Below are 13,928 nucleotides of genomic sequence, written 5' to 3'. Positions count from 1 at the left end.
ACGGAGTTATCGCTCCGTCTCCTCGGAGCGCGTGCGTGCGGTGTGCTTGGGCGTTAGAGAGCAAAAAGAAACAATGCACTCAAAATGAAACGAGCTATCACTCACGTATGAATGAAAGTGCAGTTGTTATCGTCATGCGCGTGCTGTACTGTCTCCCGGCATAGTAACGTGGAATGTCCGCGACAATTAATGAGCGCCACTCAATTTGTTCTCGCTCAGTGAGACATTTACACCTCCCCCCACCCCCGTGCCCCCCATTAAAACACCCCCCCCCCCCCACCAATCACAATGAGCGTGGCAGGGCGTGCTATGCGTGACCATTAGCGAGGTCTCGATGCGAGCGATGGGGGACACGGGAGGAGGGGGGAGATGGCTGCGGGGGGGGGGTGCCTGCCCCCCTCCCTCCATCCCTCGATCCTCCCGTCGCGTGACTGATGAGAGAGTGTGAGGGTGTGTGGGGTGGGATGAAAGGATGCGAAGCGATGGAGCGTTTGTTTGATGAGATAGACTCCGGGGGGGGGAGGAGTTGGTGGATGTGAAATGGTGATGAGACCGAGAGATGTGAGAAATGGGAAGCAGTGATTGGAGGGAGAGAGGGATGTGGGGGGGAATGGGGAAGGGATGGACGAGAGGGAGAGAATGATGACATTGAAGGAGATCATTCGGGATGAATATTACATAGAAAACAGGGAGGACGTCGACATAGAGTAAGGAGAGAGGGGGGGGGGGTAGAGAGAGAGGAGGGGGGTAGAGAGAGGGGGAATGTGTAAGAAGGAGGAGAGCAGAGCGTGAAGTCTCTTGTGAAATTTTTCATGTAAACGGGGGGGGGGGGGGGGGTTACATAAAGCGAAGCATTTAAAAGAAAACGAAATGATGAACGAAGCAAAGTGCCGACTACATCGAGCATCTTCTTGTTTCCTCTGATCGTAAAAAAAAAGAAATAGAGATGGGGGGTGGGTGGGGGGTGGGTGGGAGGGGAACTGCAGCGGTAGAATCTGCAGAGGGGAACACGCGAGGGTAAGGGGGGCAGGAGGAGGCATCTGTGGACGCGAGTGAGGAAGAAATGAACGGAGGAAGGGGGTGAGGAGTGAATAGGAGTGGAGGGATGAGAAGGAAGGAGGAGCGGCGGAAGGGGGGTTAGGAGTGAGTGAGTGAGTGGGAAGTCACGCGCGGCACACGCGGAGGGCTAGAAGGCGCTGGTGCTGTCCCGGTGGGGTTACAGTGTTACCCCCCCCCCTTACACCCCTGCCCCCCCCCTCTCTATCGTCATCTCCTCCGCTCTCACCCGCGCGCCCCCAAAGAGCTCTCCACGCCCTCCGCCTCTGAGTGCCGGTGGGGAGAGACGGACTCCAGGTGCGGGAACATGCGGTGCCGGCTGGATGAAGGCGCCGCGGATGCGCCGTGCGCGGCGTTCGAGGAGAGCGAGCGAGAGAGTGGAGAGACTTTTAAACAACTTTTATTGCCGCCAGCAGCAAAAGCACTGGAGGCGATTTCAATATGAAATACACAGTGGAGAGAGAGAGAGAGTGGAGCGGCAGGTGGAAGGGAAGGGAGAAACAGGGGGAACATGGACATAGAGTAGGGAGAGAGGGGGTAGAGAGAGAGGGGGGGGGGGGTAGAGAGAGAGGGGGTAGAGAGAAGGGGTAGAGAGAGGGGGGGTAGAGAGAGGGGGTAGAGAGAGGGGGTAGAGAGGGGGGGGTAGAGAGAGAGGGGGGTAGAGAGAGAGGGGGTAGAGAGAGAGGGGGGGGGTAGAGAGAGAGGGGTAGAGAGAGGGGGGGTATAGAGAAGGGGTAGAGAGAGAGGGGGGGTAGAGAGAGGGGGTAGAGAGAGGGGGTAGAGAGAGAGGGGGTAGAGAGAGAGGGGGGGTAGAGAGAGGGGTAGAGAGAAGGGGTAGAGAGAGGGGGGGTAGAGAGAGTGGGTAGCGAGAGAGGGGGTAGAGAGAGGGGGTAGAGAGAGGGGGGAGTAGAGAGAGAGGGGGGGTAGAGAGAGGGGGTAGAGAGAGAGGGGGGGTAGAGAGAGGGGGTAGAGAGAAGGAATGGGTAAGAAGGAGGAGAGCGTGAAATCTTTTGTGAAATCTTTCATTTAAACAGGGGGGGAGGGGGGCACACAAAGCAAAGCATTGAAAAAAAAACGAAATGATGAACGAAGCAAAGTGTCGACTACACCGAGCATCTTCTTGTTTCCTCTGATCGTAAAAAGAAAAGAGAGTGGCGAGAGAGTGAGCGAAAGAGTGAGCGAGAGAGTGAGCGAGAGGTGGGGGTTTACATAAAGCAAAGTTATAAAAAAAAATACGAAATTATGAACGAAGCAAAGTGCCGACTACACCGAGCATCTTCTTGTTTCCACTGATCGTAAAAAAAACGATAAAAAAGGAAGAAAAAAAAGAGAGATAGGAGCGGCAGGTGGAAGGGATGGGAGGAGATGGAGCGCGCTCGGGGATTCGGATTTCGGCCGCGTTGGCCACGCAGACAGCGGCCTCGGAGGTTGGTTTCTCCCACGCGAAGTTCGAAATGCTCCATTGGTGGAGCTGGCACAAACATTGCGACACCATGCCACAAACAGCATCGCCGCCGTCGTCACCACCACCACCACCGATGTCACCGTCTCCACGCCGTTATCAACACTATCCCCGAAAGACAAAAAAAAAAGGGATAAGTATCCACCCTTGTTGCCTTAACAGACGCAAGTGCTGTTGGCGAGCACATATGAAGGCTGGTGGCTGGGGTGGGTGACCGGCACCGTGCCCGGCCGCCTTTGTCTCCCCAGTGGCGATGTTTACGCACCGCAACAGGTACTCATTTGAGGCTGGGTCGACCTAGGGGATATTTGCGACTGCGATGGGTCATGAGCGGGAATCGAATTCTGGTTGCGGGGATCATAGCGCAATTGGCAAACCGCTACACTCGCCACGAACACCATCAACACCACCATCAGCATCACCACCGTGACCACCACCACTGTGACCACCACCGTGACCAACAACAACAGCAACCGCCATTCCCCACTAAGTGGCGGTGACGTCACCACGACGTTTGTGCCAAGCTATGTGCACCTTGAGGCAACGTGAAGTGTCGAACGCCCGCTGGCAGGAAGTCACGGGGCAGACCCAGGTTTCCACGGGTCGACTGACTGAGATGATTGAGATGACTGGCTGATGCACCACGTGTACCCCCTACTGTGCCAACTTGCTGTGCTTTAGCCACCCGGCGCTCCGCTCGTTGTTGTGAGCGTCGCTCCTTCGCCCTCCGTTGTTGTTGGAGGACGACTGCCTCCAACTGCCCAGTAGCATCCTCCACAGAGGTCGATCTTGACACCGCTGGTACTAGTCATCGGCAAGTCCACTCAGCTCCACATCCTCTTGTACCACATCACTTCGCCCGTTTAGCCCCCTCTATCCGGCCAAACAGAATCTGTTTAGGCATGCGGTGACTGGGCATGCGGGCTACATGACCCAGCCAACGCAGCCTTGCCTGCCGGAGGAGCTCACCGATGGGACTTTGCCCAGATCTTTCAAAGATTTGTGAGCTCTTCACACAATCCAGCCTGGTTAAACCCAGTATGAATCGTAGGCAGACCAGCCAAAATGTTTTCAATCGGCGAAGATGCTCCGTTAGGGGGGTCCACGTTTCGCAAGCGTAGATAAGGGAGGGAATGACCGTGGCAGAGAAGACCCAAAGCTTCGTGCGGAGTGACAGACCAGGTAGCTTCCACTCAGCGTGACGCAACCGATGAAAAGATAATGCCGCTCGACTGATTCTGAGTGAGACCTCTGCTGTCAAACCGGAGCCGATCATGAGCACACTGCCCAGGTATGGGAAACTCTCCACTCTCTCCAGAAATGCCCCATCACCGATTGGGAGTTGTCGGGGTGGAGTGCCCGATGGTACACCGTGACCACCACCACCGTGACCACCACTACCGTGACTGAAGACGCAGAATGATGTGGAGCGCATCTCTGGAGGCGGGGGCTTTATTGGGTGCGAAGCAAAGAACCATTCCCAATACAACATTCCCACTCCACCATTCCTACTCCAACATTCCTACTCCAACAACAACAAACCTACAAGCGCGCCTGCCTGCCTATCATCAACATCATCACCATCAACATCATCATCATCACCACTATCAACATCATTACCAATATCATTATCATCAACATCATCACCATCATCACCAACATCAACATCATCAATATAATTACCATCAACATCATCAACATCACCACCATAATCAAAATCATCATCACCACTATCAACATCATCACCAATATCATCAACATCATCATCAACATCACCATCATCATCAACATCACCATCATCATCAACATCATCAAAATCATCAACATCAGCACTATCAACATCACCAATATCATCACCATTATAATCAACATCAACATCATCAACATCATCATCACAAACAGTATCCCCATCATCGATATCAACATCACCATATCCGTTACCTTTCGAGTGGTATTTATTTTGTTCAATAATATATCGCGCGGCTGATACAGCAACAAAGACAAACAACGAGCAGGACAACAACAACAACATTATTAAGAGTACCACCTTAGAGAGTGACTTCTTTTTTAGTAAACAGACGTTGAGAGTCGGGTCACGACACACGCACGGGAGAGACGCAGGAGGGGGTGGTTGGTTCTACGGACACTTTAGAGTCGTCATTTCTTCCTTCTCCCTGTGCTTACCGTCACCCCAACTTTGCTAATTAATTACCTACGGCGCGGTGTGACGTGTGAGTGTGTTTACGTGTGTGTGTGAAGATGTGTGTATATTTTTACCTGTGTGCACGTTTATGTATTTCTGTGTATCTTTGTGTATGTGTACATATCTTCGCGTAAACATGAGCTAACCTGTATTAAATTATGCATTTATGTGTGTATATCTTTGTATGTGTGTGTATGTCTTCATATATGTGTGTATGTGTGTATGTATCTTTAACTTTGTATACCTTTGTGTGTATGTATGTGTGTGTATGTACGTGAATGTCTTTGTATGTGTGCATGTATGTGTGTATGTCTTTGCATGCGTGTGTATGTATGTCTTTGTGTGTGTATGTACGTATGCGTGTTTATGTATGTGTGTGTATGTAAGCGTGTGTGTGTATGTATGTGTGTGTGTATGTACGTGTGTGTATGTATGTATGTGTGTATGTGTGTGTATGTATGTGTATGTATGTGTGTGTATGTATGTGTATGTATGTGTATGTATGTGAGTGTACGTGTGTGTATGTATGTGTATGTGTGTGTATGTAAGCGTGTGTATGTATGTGTGTGTATGTAAGCGTGTGTATGTAAGTGTGTGTATGTAAGCGTGTGTATGTATGTGTGTGTATGTACGTGTGTGTAAGTGTTATCTTGGTCTCAATCATCGCTCATCTTCCCTGCCGGAATTCACTCCTTGACGTAGACGCGAGTGCACACCGCGTCCTTGCAGGACATCGTCTGCAGAACGACAACAACAACAGCAGCAGCAGCGTTCAGAAGAGGACGGATTCACAAATGTGTTCGTTGGCTATCGGGGGCGCGTGCCGTTAGGGGCCGTCCATAAATGACGTCACGCGATTTTGGACGATTTTTGACCCCCCCCCCCCCCACTCTCGTCACACGGCGTCACAAAAATTAAGACCCCCCCCCCACAAATATGAAGTCACAACGCTCTGTCCCCCCCCCCCCCCCCAAATAAAGCGTGCTTCAAATCGCTTTAAACTATTGTCATTGTAGTGCGTATTTAATGTGGCGCTGCACTCTGATGTTGTAGGAGAAAACATTTATTACAAAGTCTATTTAATTAAGTAGAACGTGTTGTCTATATTTATTTAAAGTTACGAATTTTTATTTAACGTCACATTTCTAACCCCCCCTCCCCTCGTCACACATCGTCACAAATGTCTGACCCCCTCCCTCCCCCTAGGTGCGTGACGTCATTTATGGACGGCCCCTTAGCGCGAGTAGCAGCCCTATGAAGGCCGGCACTGTGGCACACGAGACTGGGTGTGGATGGCCCAGTAACCGCGCGTGGCATCACAAGGTTTGCTCTGCGTCAGTGACAATGGCCGGTGGGATTGGATAGAGCAGTGGCCGAGCTAAAAGAGGAAAAATGCCTCCTGGAAGAGAAATGTGGTGCCATGGAAGCGAAGGCCGAATTATTGTAGTCGCACAAGTAGTAGCTACGGGCCCCGCACTTTCAAGGGCCCCGCGCTAAACGCTTTCAAGCTATCAATTCCGGTTCAGTGATTCTGCACTTGCTCGATTACTATAGTACTACACCGCCTTTTTATGTACGACTGGGTGTTTAAGGTTAGCGATTTTTAGTATTATCTGGCTGTACAGCGAATGGAAAAATATAATTACTTTACTATGCAAGTAAAACATTTGTGTTTGAATATTTACGTGTTTTATATTTTATTTAGGGCCCCTTTATAACATAATGCTACAGGCCCCGCACTAGCTTCATTCGAAACTGCCCAGAGATCCCACCCCCCGCCCCCCTCCATGGATTTGAGTTTCGTTTTGAGCGTGCAGAGGGGCAGCTCCACCCATCCCACTGAACTCCGAGTTCTTGGAAGCGACACTGCTGCTACTTGTCGCCAGCCCACCAGCCAGCGAGGAATCCTGGCCAAAGCGGCACCGCTCTCCAGAGTGGCGCTGCAGGCGGGCGGCTTCGCCGAAAGCGCTTCATGGGGGGGGGGGGCCTGGTGGGGGAGAGGGGGGGGGGCTGCCTCGCTGGAGATGCTCTGGACGCCTCCCAAGAACGTTTCGGACTTCTTACGGGAAGCTCTGCCGACGTGGCCAAGGTCAACAGCTTTGTATCTCGGACGTCCAACGAGCAAAATAAATACCCCCCCCCCCACTCCTCCTCCCGGGTCTCCCCCCTCAATCCCCAGCCCCCCAGCCCCTCCACCCAAGCCCCCTCCCTCGCCCCCCCCCCCCGCCTCTCACCAGGATGAGCTCGTTCTCCGACACCATCTCGCGGCTCCACTCGGTCTGCAGACCGTCGCCCTTGAGTGGCAGCTGCACGCACTGCAGCTTGTCGTCTTTCTCCCACTTCACCACGCTCTGCGTGCAGGTAGGGGCAGGGAGTGGGGACCATCATCATCATCGTCGTCGTCATCGTCATCGTCGTCGTCACTGCTACTCTTGGTGACCCTATTGGCGAGGCCCGGCGATCGCAGGGGCCGTTCGTCGGTGGCGTCGCAGAAGCGCGCGCGGTTCGAAGCGGCCCGCAGGCCCGCGCCCTGGTTAACGCCTGCGGTGTTCGTTAATTCGCCGTGAATACGCGACGCGCCGTCGGCGTCGCTCGCAGCGGACGTTGAAGATCCCCGCGACGTCATTCGAATCGAGGCGCAGGCCAGGGCGTGATGGCAGATGTCACGGTCCGGATTTGGTAAAATGCGAACCGTGACACATGGGATCACGTAGAGCAGCAGCAGCAATCATGGCGCCCACTGGCAGCAGACTAAATGCACCACTCGCAGGCCTGGCACTGAATCACGTTGTGTCACACAGGGACAGCTGCCACTGGGGGTGCCCTTTGGAATGTGTTGAGATGCGATGCTCGTGGCTGATCGCGTGTAAAGTGCCCTGCGATGGCACCTCATCCTGCAACTCACTATTCTCAGTAACATCCTCCTCCTCCATCACCCCTCCTCCACTCCTCCTCCACCCCTCCTCCACCAACCCTCGACTACCCCTCCTACTCCACCACCCCTCTTCCTCCACCCCTTCCTCCTCCACTCCTCCTCTTCCACCAACCCTCGTCCACCACTCCTCTTCCTCCACCACCATCCCTCCTCCACCACCACCCCTCCCCTTCCTCCACCAACCCACCTCCTCCTCCACTCCTCCACCCCTCCTCCACCACCCCTCCCCTTCCTCCACCAACCCACCTCCTCCTCCACTCCACCCCTCCTCCACCAACCCTCGTCTACCCCTCCTCCTCCACCACCCCTCTTCCTCCACCCCTCCCCTTCCTCCTCCACTCCTCCACCCCTCCTCCACCAACCCTCGACTACCCCTGCTCCTCCACCACCCCTCTTCCTCCACCCCTCCCCTTCCTCCTCCACTCCTCCTCTTCCACCACCACCTCTCCTCCTCGTCGTCGTCTTACCTTCATCTTGCGTCCGTCCATGGTCTCCTCCTCGAACTCCTCGCCCACCTTGAAGTTGACCTCCGTGCTGCGGATGGAGGTCCACGTCTTGATGTAGAAGTTCTCTCCGTCCTGGCGAATCTCCACCGTGGGTTTCGCCGCCGCGGCCATCTTCCTCAGCATCACGTTGATGCCTGCGGCGATGATGATCGTGACGGCGATGATGGTGATGATCGTGACGGCGATGATGGTGATGATCGTGACGGCGATGATGGTGATGATCGTGACGGCGATGATGGTGATGATCGTGACGGCGATGATGGTGATGATCGTGACGGCGATGATGGTGATGATCGTGACGGCGATGATGGTGATGATCGTGACGGCGATGATGGTGATGATTGTGACGATGATGGTGATGATCGTGACGGCGATGATGGTGATGATTGTGACGACGATGATGGTGATGATCGTGACGGCGATGATGGTGATGATCATGATGACGACAATGATGAGGATAATCATGACGATGATGGAGACGAATAAAGTAAAATTAAGTCTATCGGCAATGCAGCGAACATCAGCATCAGGAAAACGTTCACTCTGAGTCGTCACGCTGGAGTCAGCAGCAGCATCATCATCATCTCGACCATCATCATCGTCATCCACTGGTTCGTCTCGTGACCTCAAATGACTCAATTGGGATTATACACAGCAGCAGCAATCATCGAAAGCATGGTAGGACCCTCCTGAGCATTCGCCACGAGACCCAGTCAGGTTCTTACTGGGTAAAGAAGTTCAATAATAATATTAACTCAAAATATTAAACATGGTGCTACTTGGGAGAGGGTGCCTTTAATTAAAGGGACACCTGCCACGCGTGCGTAGTCTGATCGGAGCCGTGTGAGCATTGCGTGGGGTCAAGCGAAGATCGGAGAGAGACATGGAGACACAGAGACACAGAGACACAGAGACACACAGAGACACACAGAGAGACACCGGTGCACGGAGATTCACAGACAGACGAGGCGTGGAGACACATAAACGAGCGGACAGGACACGCAGAGACACGGGGGAGAGATCGAGACACTCAGACGTAGTTACGCACGCAGAGGTGTAGACAAACTGAAGACTACAGGGGGACACGTGTCAGTATCACTCCCACACGCGTGGGTGGCAGTCGAGCTTGGCGCATTTTACAGCACGGGACCCTATTAAAGCTGCTCGCCCGAAACTGGGTTGTCTCGCTGGTGTTTTACACGTAGACAGATCGAGAGCTCGGTGCCTGTAGTTTGTCGGCTGAGACTCCACTGCGACTCGTGCTGATTTGGGGGGGGGGATCGTATTGGCCGCGTTGGAGACGCTGAGCCGACGACCCCTGAGACGCCTGAGTTCGAATCCGTGGTTGAACCGCGCGTCCTTAAAAACCGTGTGCTCAAGTGTGATGGTCTCAGCCGGGTCACCAGTGACTTACGTGGAGACTCATAGACTGGCCTATCGACTCACATAGAGGGACTCATAGCCTCACCACAGAGACTCATCAACTCGTGTGGAGACCCATAGTTGTGATGAAATCGGCTTCTCAAACGTAGCGAGTTGGTGTGCTCTGCCAGGCCACCCGTGGGTCACGGATTCCCTGTCGCCACGCACGGAGACCCCGTCGAGTTTTTATTTTTTTGGCGAGGAGTTTCGCGAATCTCTGCGTGATCCACCAACCCTTGCCACCCAAGAAGCGCCTGACATTTGCGGACACGCGCCGACTCGCCCGCGTCCCTGCGACGCAATGAGCAACGCTTCTCAATGGGCCCTCCGTGTGGCTAAATAAAAGGGCTCTCACGTTCGAGATGACTGCAGGACCGCCGTCCATCATACATCGATGCGTCGTTGTTGTTGCTGTTGTTATCGTGATTCTTATTTATTTGCTGCACTGATCGAAAGCGATTGCTTGACACGTTCGCTGACCGCATGGCAGGTACACTAATTGGCGATGCCTGCCGCCTGTGGTGGCACAATCAATAACAACAACAACAACAGCTGCGGCAACAACGAAATCGACAGGTTATGTATCGCACCTCGGATTATTAGCGCGGTTGGCTACGTACGGCGCGAAAGAAGTTCAACATACGGACGGACATAATAGGCGACGTTGAGGGCTATGGTCCGTCTTCGTGTGCTATGAAGCAGGGTCGTTGCCCGAAACGTCGGCCAATTATATATTTTCCCTTTTAAGGCCTGAGTGTTATGTTACAACGAAGCGTTAAATTGATTTTACCAGGTAAGGCCCCAATGAGCCTTAGAGCTCTTTTTCAGAAGCGACCTGGCCACAAATGAAGCTCAACGAAGTTGCTTATCATCATCATCACCATGTGGAAATTTACAGCAGCCAAATAGTCTAAGCGTGTGGTGATGTTGATTCTAAATGTGGAGGGAAACCCCGGAGGACCCGGAGAAAAATCCACGCGACTACGAGGAGAGAGACACGCAAACTCCAAATATACAGCAGGCGTCAGAGTCAGGATCGAACCCACGACCTCCTTCATATCAGGCGAGGTAGTTAACATCTCCTAGCTACCGTGATAATGAGAGAGAGAGAGAGACACGCAAACTCCAAATATACAGCAGGCGTCAGAGTCAGAATCGAACCCACGACCTCCTGCATACTAGGCGAGGTAGTTAACATCTCCTAGCCACCGTGATGATGACGAGAGAGACACGCAAACTCCAAATATACAGCAGGCGTCAGAGTCGGGATCGAACCCACGACCTCCTGTACACCAGGCGAGGTAGTTAACATCTCATCACCGTGCATACGTAAATGGCAGGACAGTCCTGCGTGTTGATTTCGTAAACTTTCATCGCTATTAGTTTTCATGTCAACATTTTTTGTTTAAATAAAATGTTTTTTCTAACGCAGTTTATTCCGACTGTAGGCTCCGTGGAATTGAGGTCAAGAATCCATTGGGGAATCTCACGCAGGGGTCTTTCACGCGTGCCCCAGTAGGGGGCGCAGTCGCCCACACACTGAGAACACTGGGGGCGTGGCGGTCCCTCCATTTTTTTTTAAATAGGAGGTCTAAATCCGAATTGTACGTTCATTTATTTCCACGTGGAGCGAAACGTCGGACATCGTTCCTATTGGTGACCGGGCTGAGAACATCAACTCACGCGGCTTGAGAACCCGGCTGAGTCACGAGTGGCTGACACCCAAATTCTAGCACCTGCCGGCACCCACACAGAGACACCTACACACAGATACAGAGACACCTACACACACAGAGACACCTACACACATACAGAGACACCTACACACACATACAGACACCTACACATACACAGATACACCTACACACACAGAGACACCTACACACATAGAGACACCTACACACACACACAGACACCTACACACATACAGAGACACCTACACACACACAGAGACGCCTACACACACAGAGACACCTACACACATACAGAGACACCTACACACATGCAGAGACACCTATACCCACACAGAGACACCTACACACACACAGACACCTACACACACAGACACCTACACACACACAGACACCTACACACACACACAGACACCTACACACACACACACACAGACACCTACACACACACAGACACCTACACACACACACAAGAGACACCTACACAAAGACCCCCCGTATAGCCGTAACTGGCAGTTGGGGCAAGTTGTGTTTGCGAGCACCTATGAAGGCCGGCACGGGACACGATGCGGGGGTGGGGAGCCAACACCACTCTCGGCCGCCTTTGTCTCCCCGCAAAAGATAAACTTTGAAGGCTGAGTCGACCTTTAAATAGTTCCCACTGTGAACGGGAATCGAACTCGAGTCGCCTGGGTCGTAGCGCAAGTCCGTTCACCACCGCTCCCAAACACACCCTACACAAACCCACACTCTACACACACACACCCTACACCCATACAGACACACGCCCCATACACACACACACTACCCACACACAAAACAAAGATTCCCCCGTGTAGCCTTAACAGACTTTTGGGGCAAGTGCTGTTAGGGAAGCACCTATGAAGGCCAGCACGGCGCACGAGGGGGTGGGTGGCCAGCCACACGCCCGGCCGCCCTTGTCTCCCCAGTGGCGATATTTACTACACACCGCCCCAGGTACTCATTTGAGGCTGAGTCGACCAAGAGGAGGCCCAGGACCGGTTCAGATAATCGTCACTGGTGTTGGCCGTGAGCGGGGAATCAAACTTTGGTCACCGGGTTTGTAGCGCAGCGTGCTAACCACTACTCTGCCGCTCCCTATACACACACCCGACACACACACCCTACATACACACACCCTGCACACACACACCCGACACACACACACACACCCTGCACACACACACCCTACACACACACACCCGACACACACACCCTACACACACACACCCTGCACACACACACCCTACACACACACACCCTACACACACACCCTACACACACACACCCTACACACATACACCGTACACACACACCATACACACACCCTACACACACCCTACACACACACACCCTACACACACACCATACACACACACCCTACACACACACGCACCCTGAACACACTCTACATACACACCATACACACACCCCTACACACACACCCTACACACACTCTACACACACACACCCTACATACACACACCATACACACACACCCTACACACACACCATACACACACACCCTACACACACACCATACACACACACCCTACACACACACCCTGCACACACACCCTACACACACACACATCCTGAACACAAACCCTACACACACACACACCCTACACACACACCCTACACACACACCCTGCACACACACCCTACACACACACACATCCTGCACACAAACCCTACACACACACACCCTACACACACCCTGCACACACTCTACACACACACCATACACACCCCCTACACACACTCTACACACACCATACACACACCCTGCACACACTCTACACACAATCCCTACACACACACACCCTGCACACACACCCTACACACACACACCCTACACACACACCCTACACACACACCCCATACACACACACCCTACACACACACCCTACACACACACCATACACACACACACCCTACACACACACCATACACACACACCCTACACACACACACCCTACACACACACCATACACACACACACCCTACACACAACCTACACACACCCTACACACACACCCTACACACACACACACACCCTACACACACACACCCTGCACGCACACACCATACACATACACACCCTACACACACACACATGCACACACACCCTACACACACACCCGACACACACCCTACACACACACACCCTACATACACCCCCAACACCCTGCACGCACCCAGCTCTTTGAGGTAGTCCTCGAACTTCTCGCTGCTCTTCATCTTCCACGTGCCCGAGAAACTCAACATCGTCGCTGCTTCTTCCTCCTCCTCCTCCTCCAAGCCCCGAGCTCTGACCTCCTGGATGCGCGCGCGTAGGGAGAGAGCGCAAGATAGAAGGGGGGGTAGCGACAGACTTCTCCGACGTCGTTATATACAGCCCCGAACTATCTCTCTCTCTCTCCCCTGTTCGTCTGTGTCGCTCTGTTGTCCCCTCTCTCTCTCTGGCTCTGGCTCTCACGATCAGTGCGCTCTCTAAGCGCGTGTGCCTCCGCTTGATGTTTTATACGAGAGAGAGTGCGCGTGCGTGTGTGTGTCTGTCTGTGCGCGTGCGTGCGTGTGCGCGCGCGTGTGTGTGTGTCTGCGTGTGTGTGTGTGTGTGTCTGTGTGT

The 13,928-nt window shown here is 53.2% G+C and overlaps 1 protein-coding gene across 1 annotated transcript; it reads right to left on the bottom strand.

Moving 5' to 3' along the window:
* Positions 1-5,307: 5,307 nt before the first annotated feature.
* LOC133359695 (cellular retinoic acid-binding protein 2-like) lies at positions 5,308-13,928 on the bottom strand. The gene is made up of 4 exons (XM_061578241.1): positions 13,498-13,928; positions 8,124-8,296; positions 6,956-7,072; positions 5,308-5,458 (listed from the first exon to the last, which is right to left on the bottom strand). Exons 1-4 carry the CDS (start codon positions 13,565-13,567, stop codon positions 5,408-5,410), a joined length of 411 nt encoding a protein of 136 aa, XP_061434225.1. The 5' UTR covers positions 13,568-13,928; the 3' UTR covers positions 5,308-5,407.

This window comes from Lethenteron reissneri, chromosome 1 (assembly GCF_015708825.2).
Source record: "Lethenteron reissneri isolate LAM-NWPU_2019-01 chromosome 1, ASM1570882v1, whole genome shotgun sequence".
NCBI classification, from domain to species: domain Eukaryota; kingdom Metazoa; phylum Chordata; class Hyperoartia; order Petromyzontiformes; family Petromyzontidae; genus Lethenteron; species Lethenteron reissneri.
This window is presented reverse-complemented; position numbering and strand designations above follow the sequence as displayed.

Excerpts from the sequence above, each read along its gene's own strand:
- LOC133359695 (XM_061578241.1), bottom strand. The coding sequence starts at position 13,567 with ATGTTGAGTTTCTCGGGCACGTGGAAGATGAAGAGCAGCGAGAAGTTC. Across the intron at positions 7,073-8,123 it reads TGGACGGACGCAAGATGAAG|AGCGTGGTGAAGTGGGAGAA; the intron begins GTAAGACGACGA and ends ACCTGCACGCAG. Across the intron at positions 5,459-6,955 it reads CGGAGAACGAGCTCATCCTG|ACGATGTCCTGCAAGGACGC; the intron begins GTGAGAGGCGGG and ends GTCGTTCTGCAG.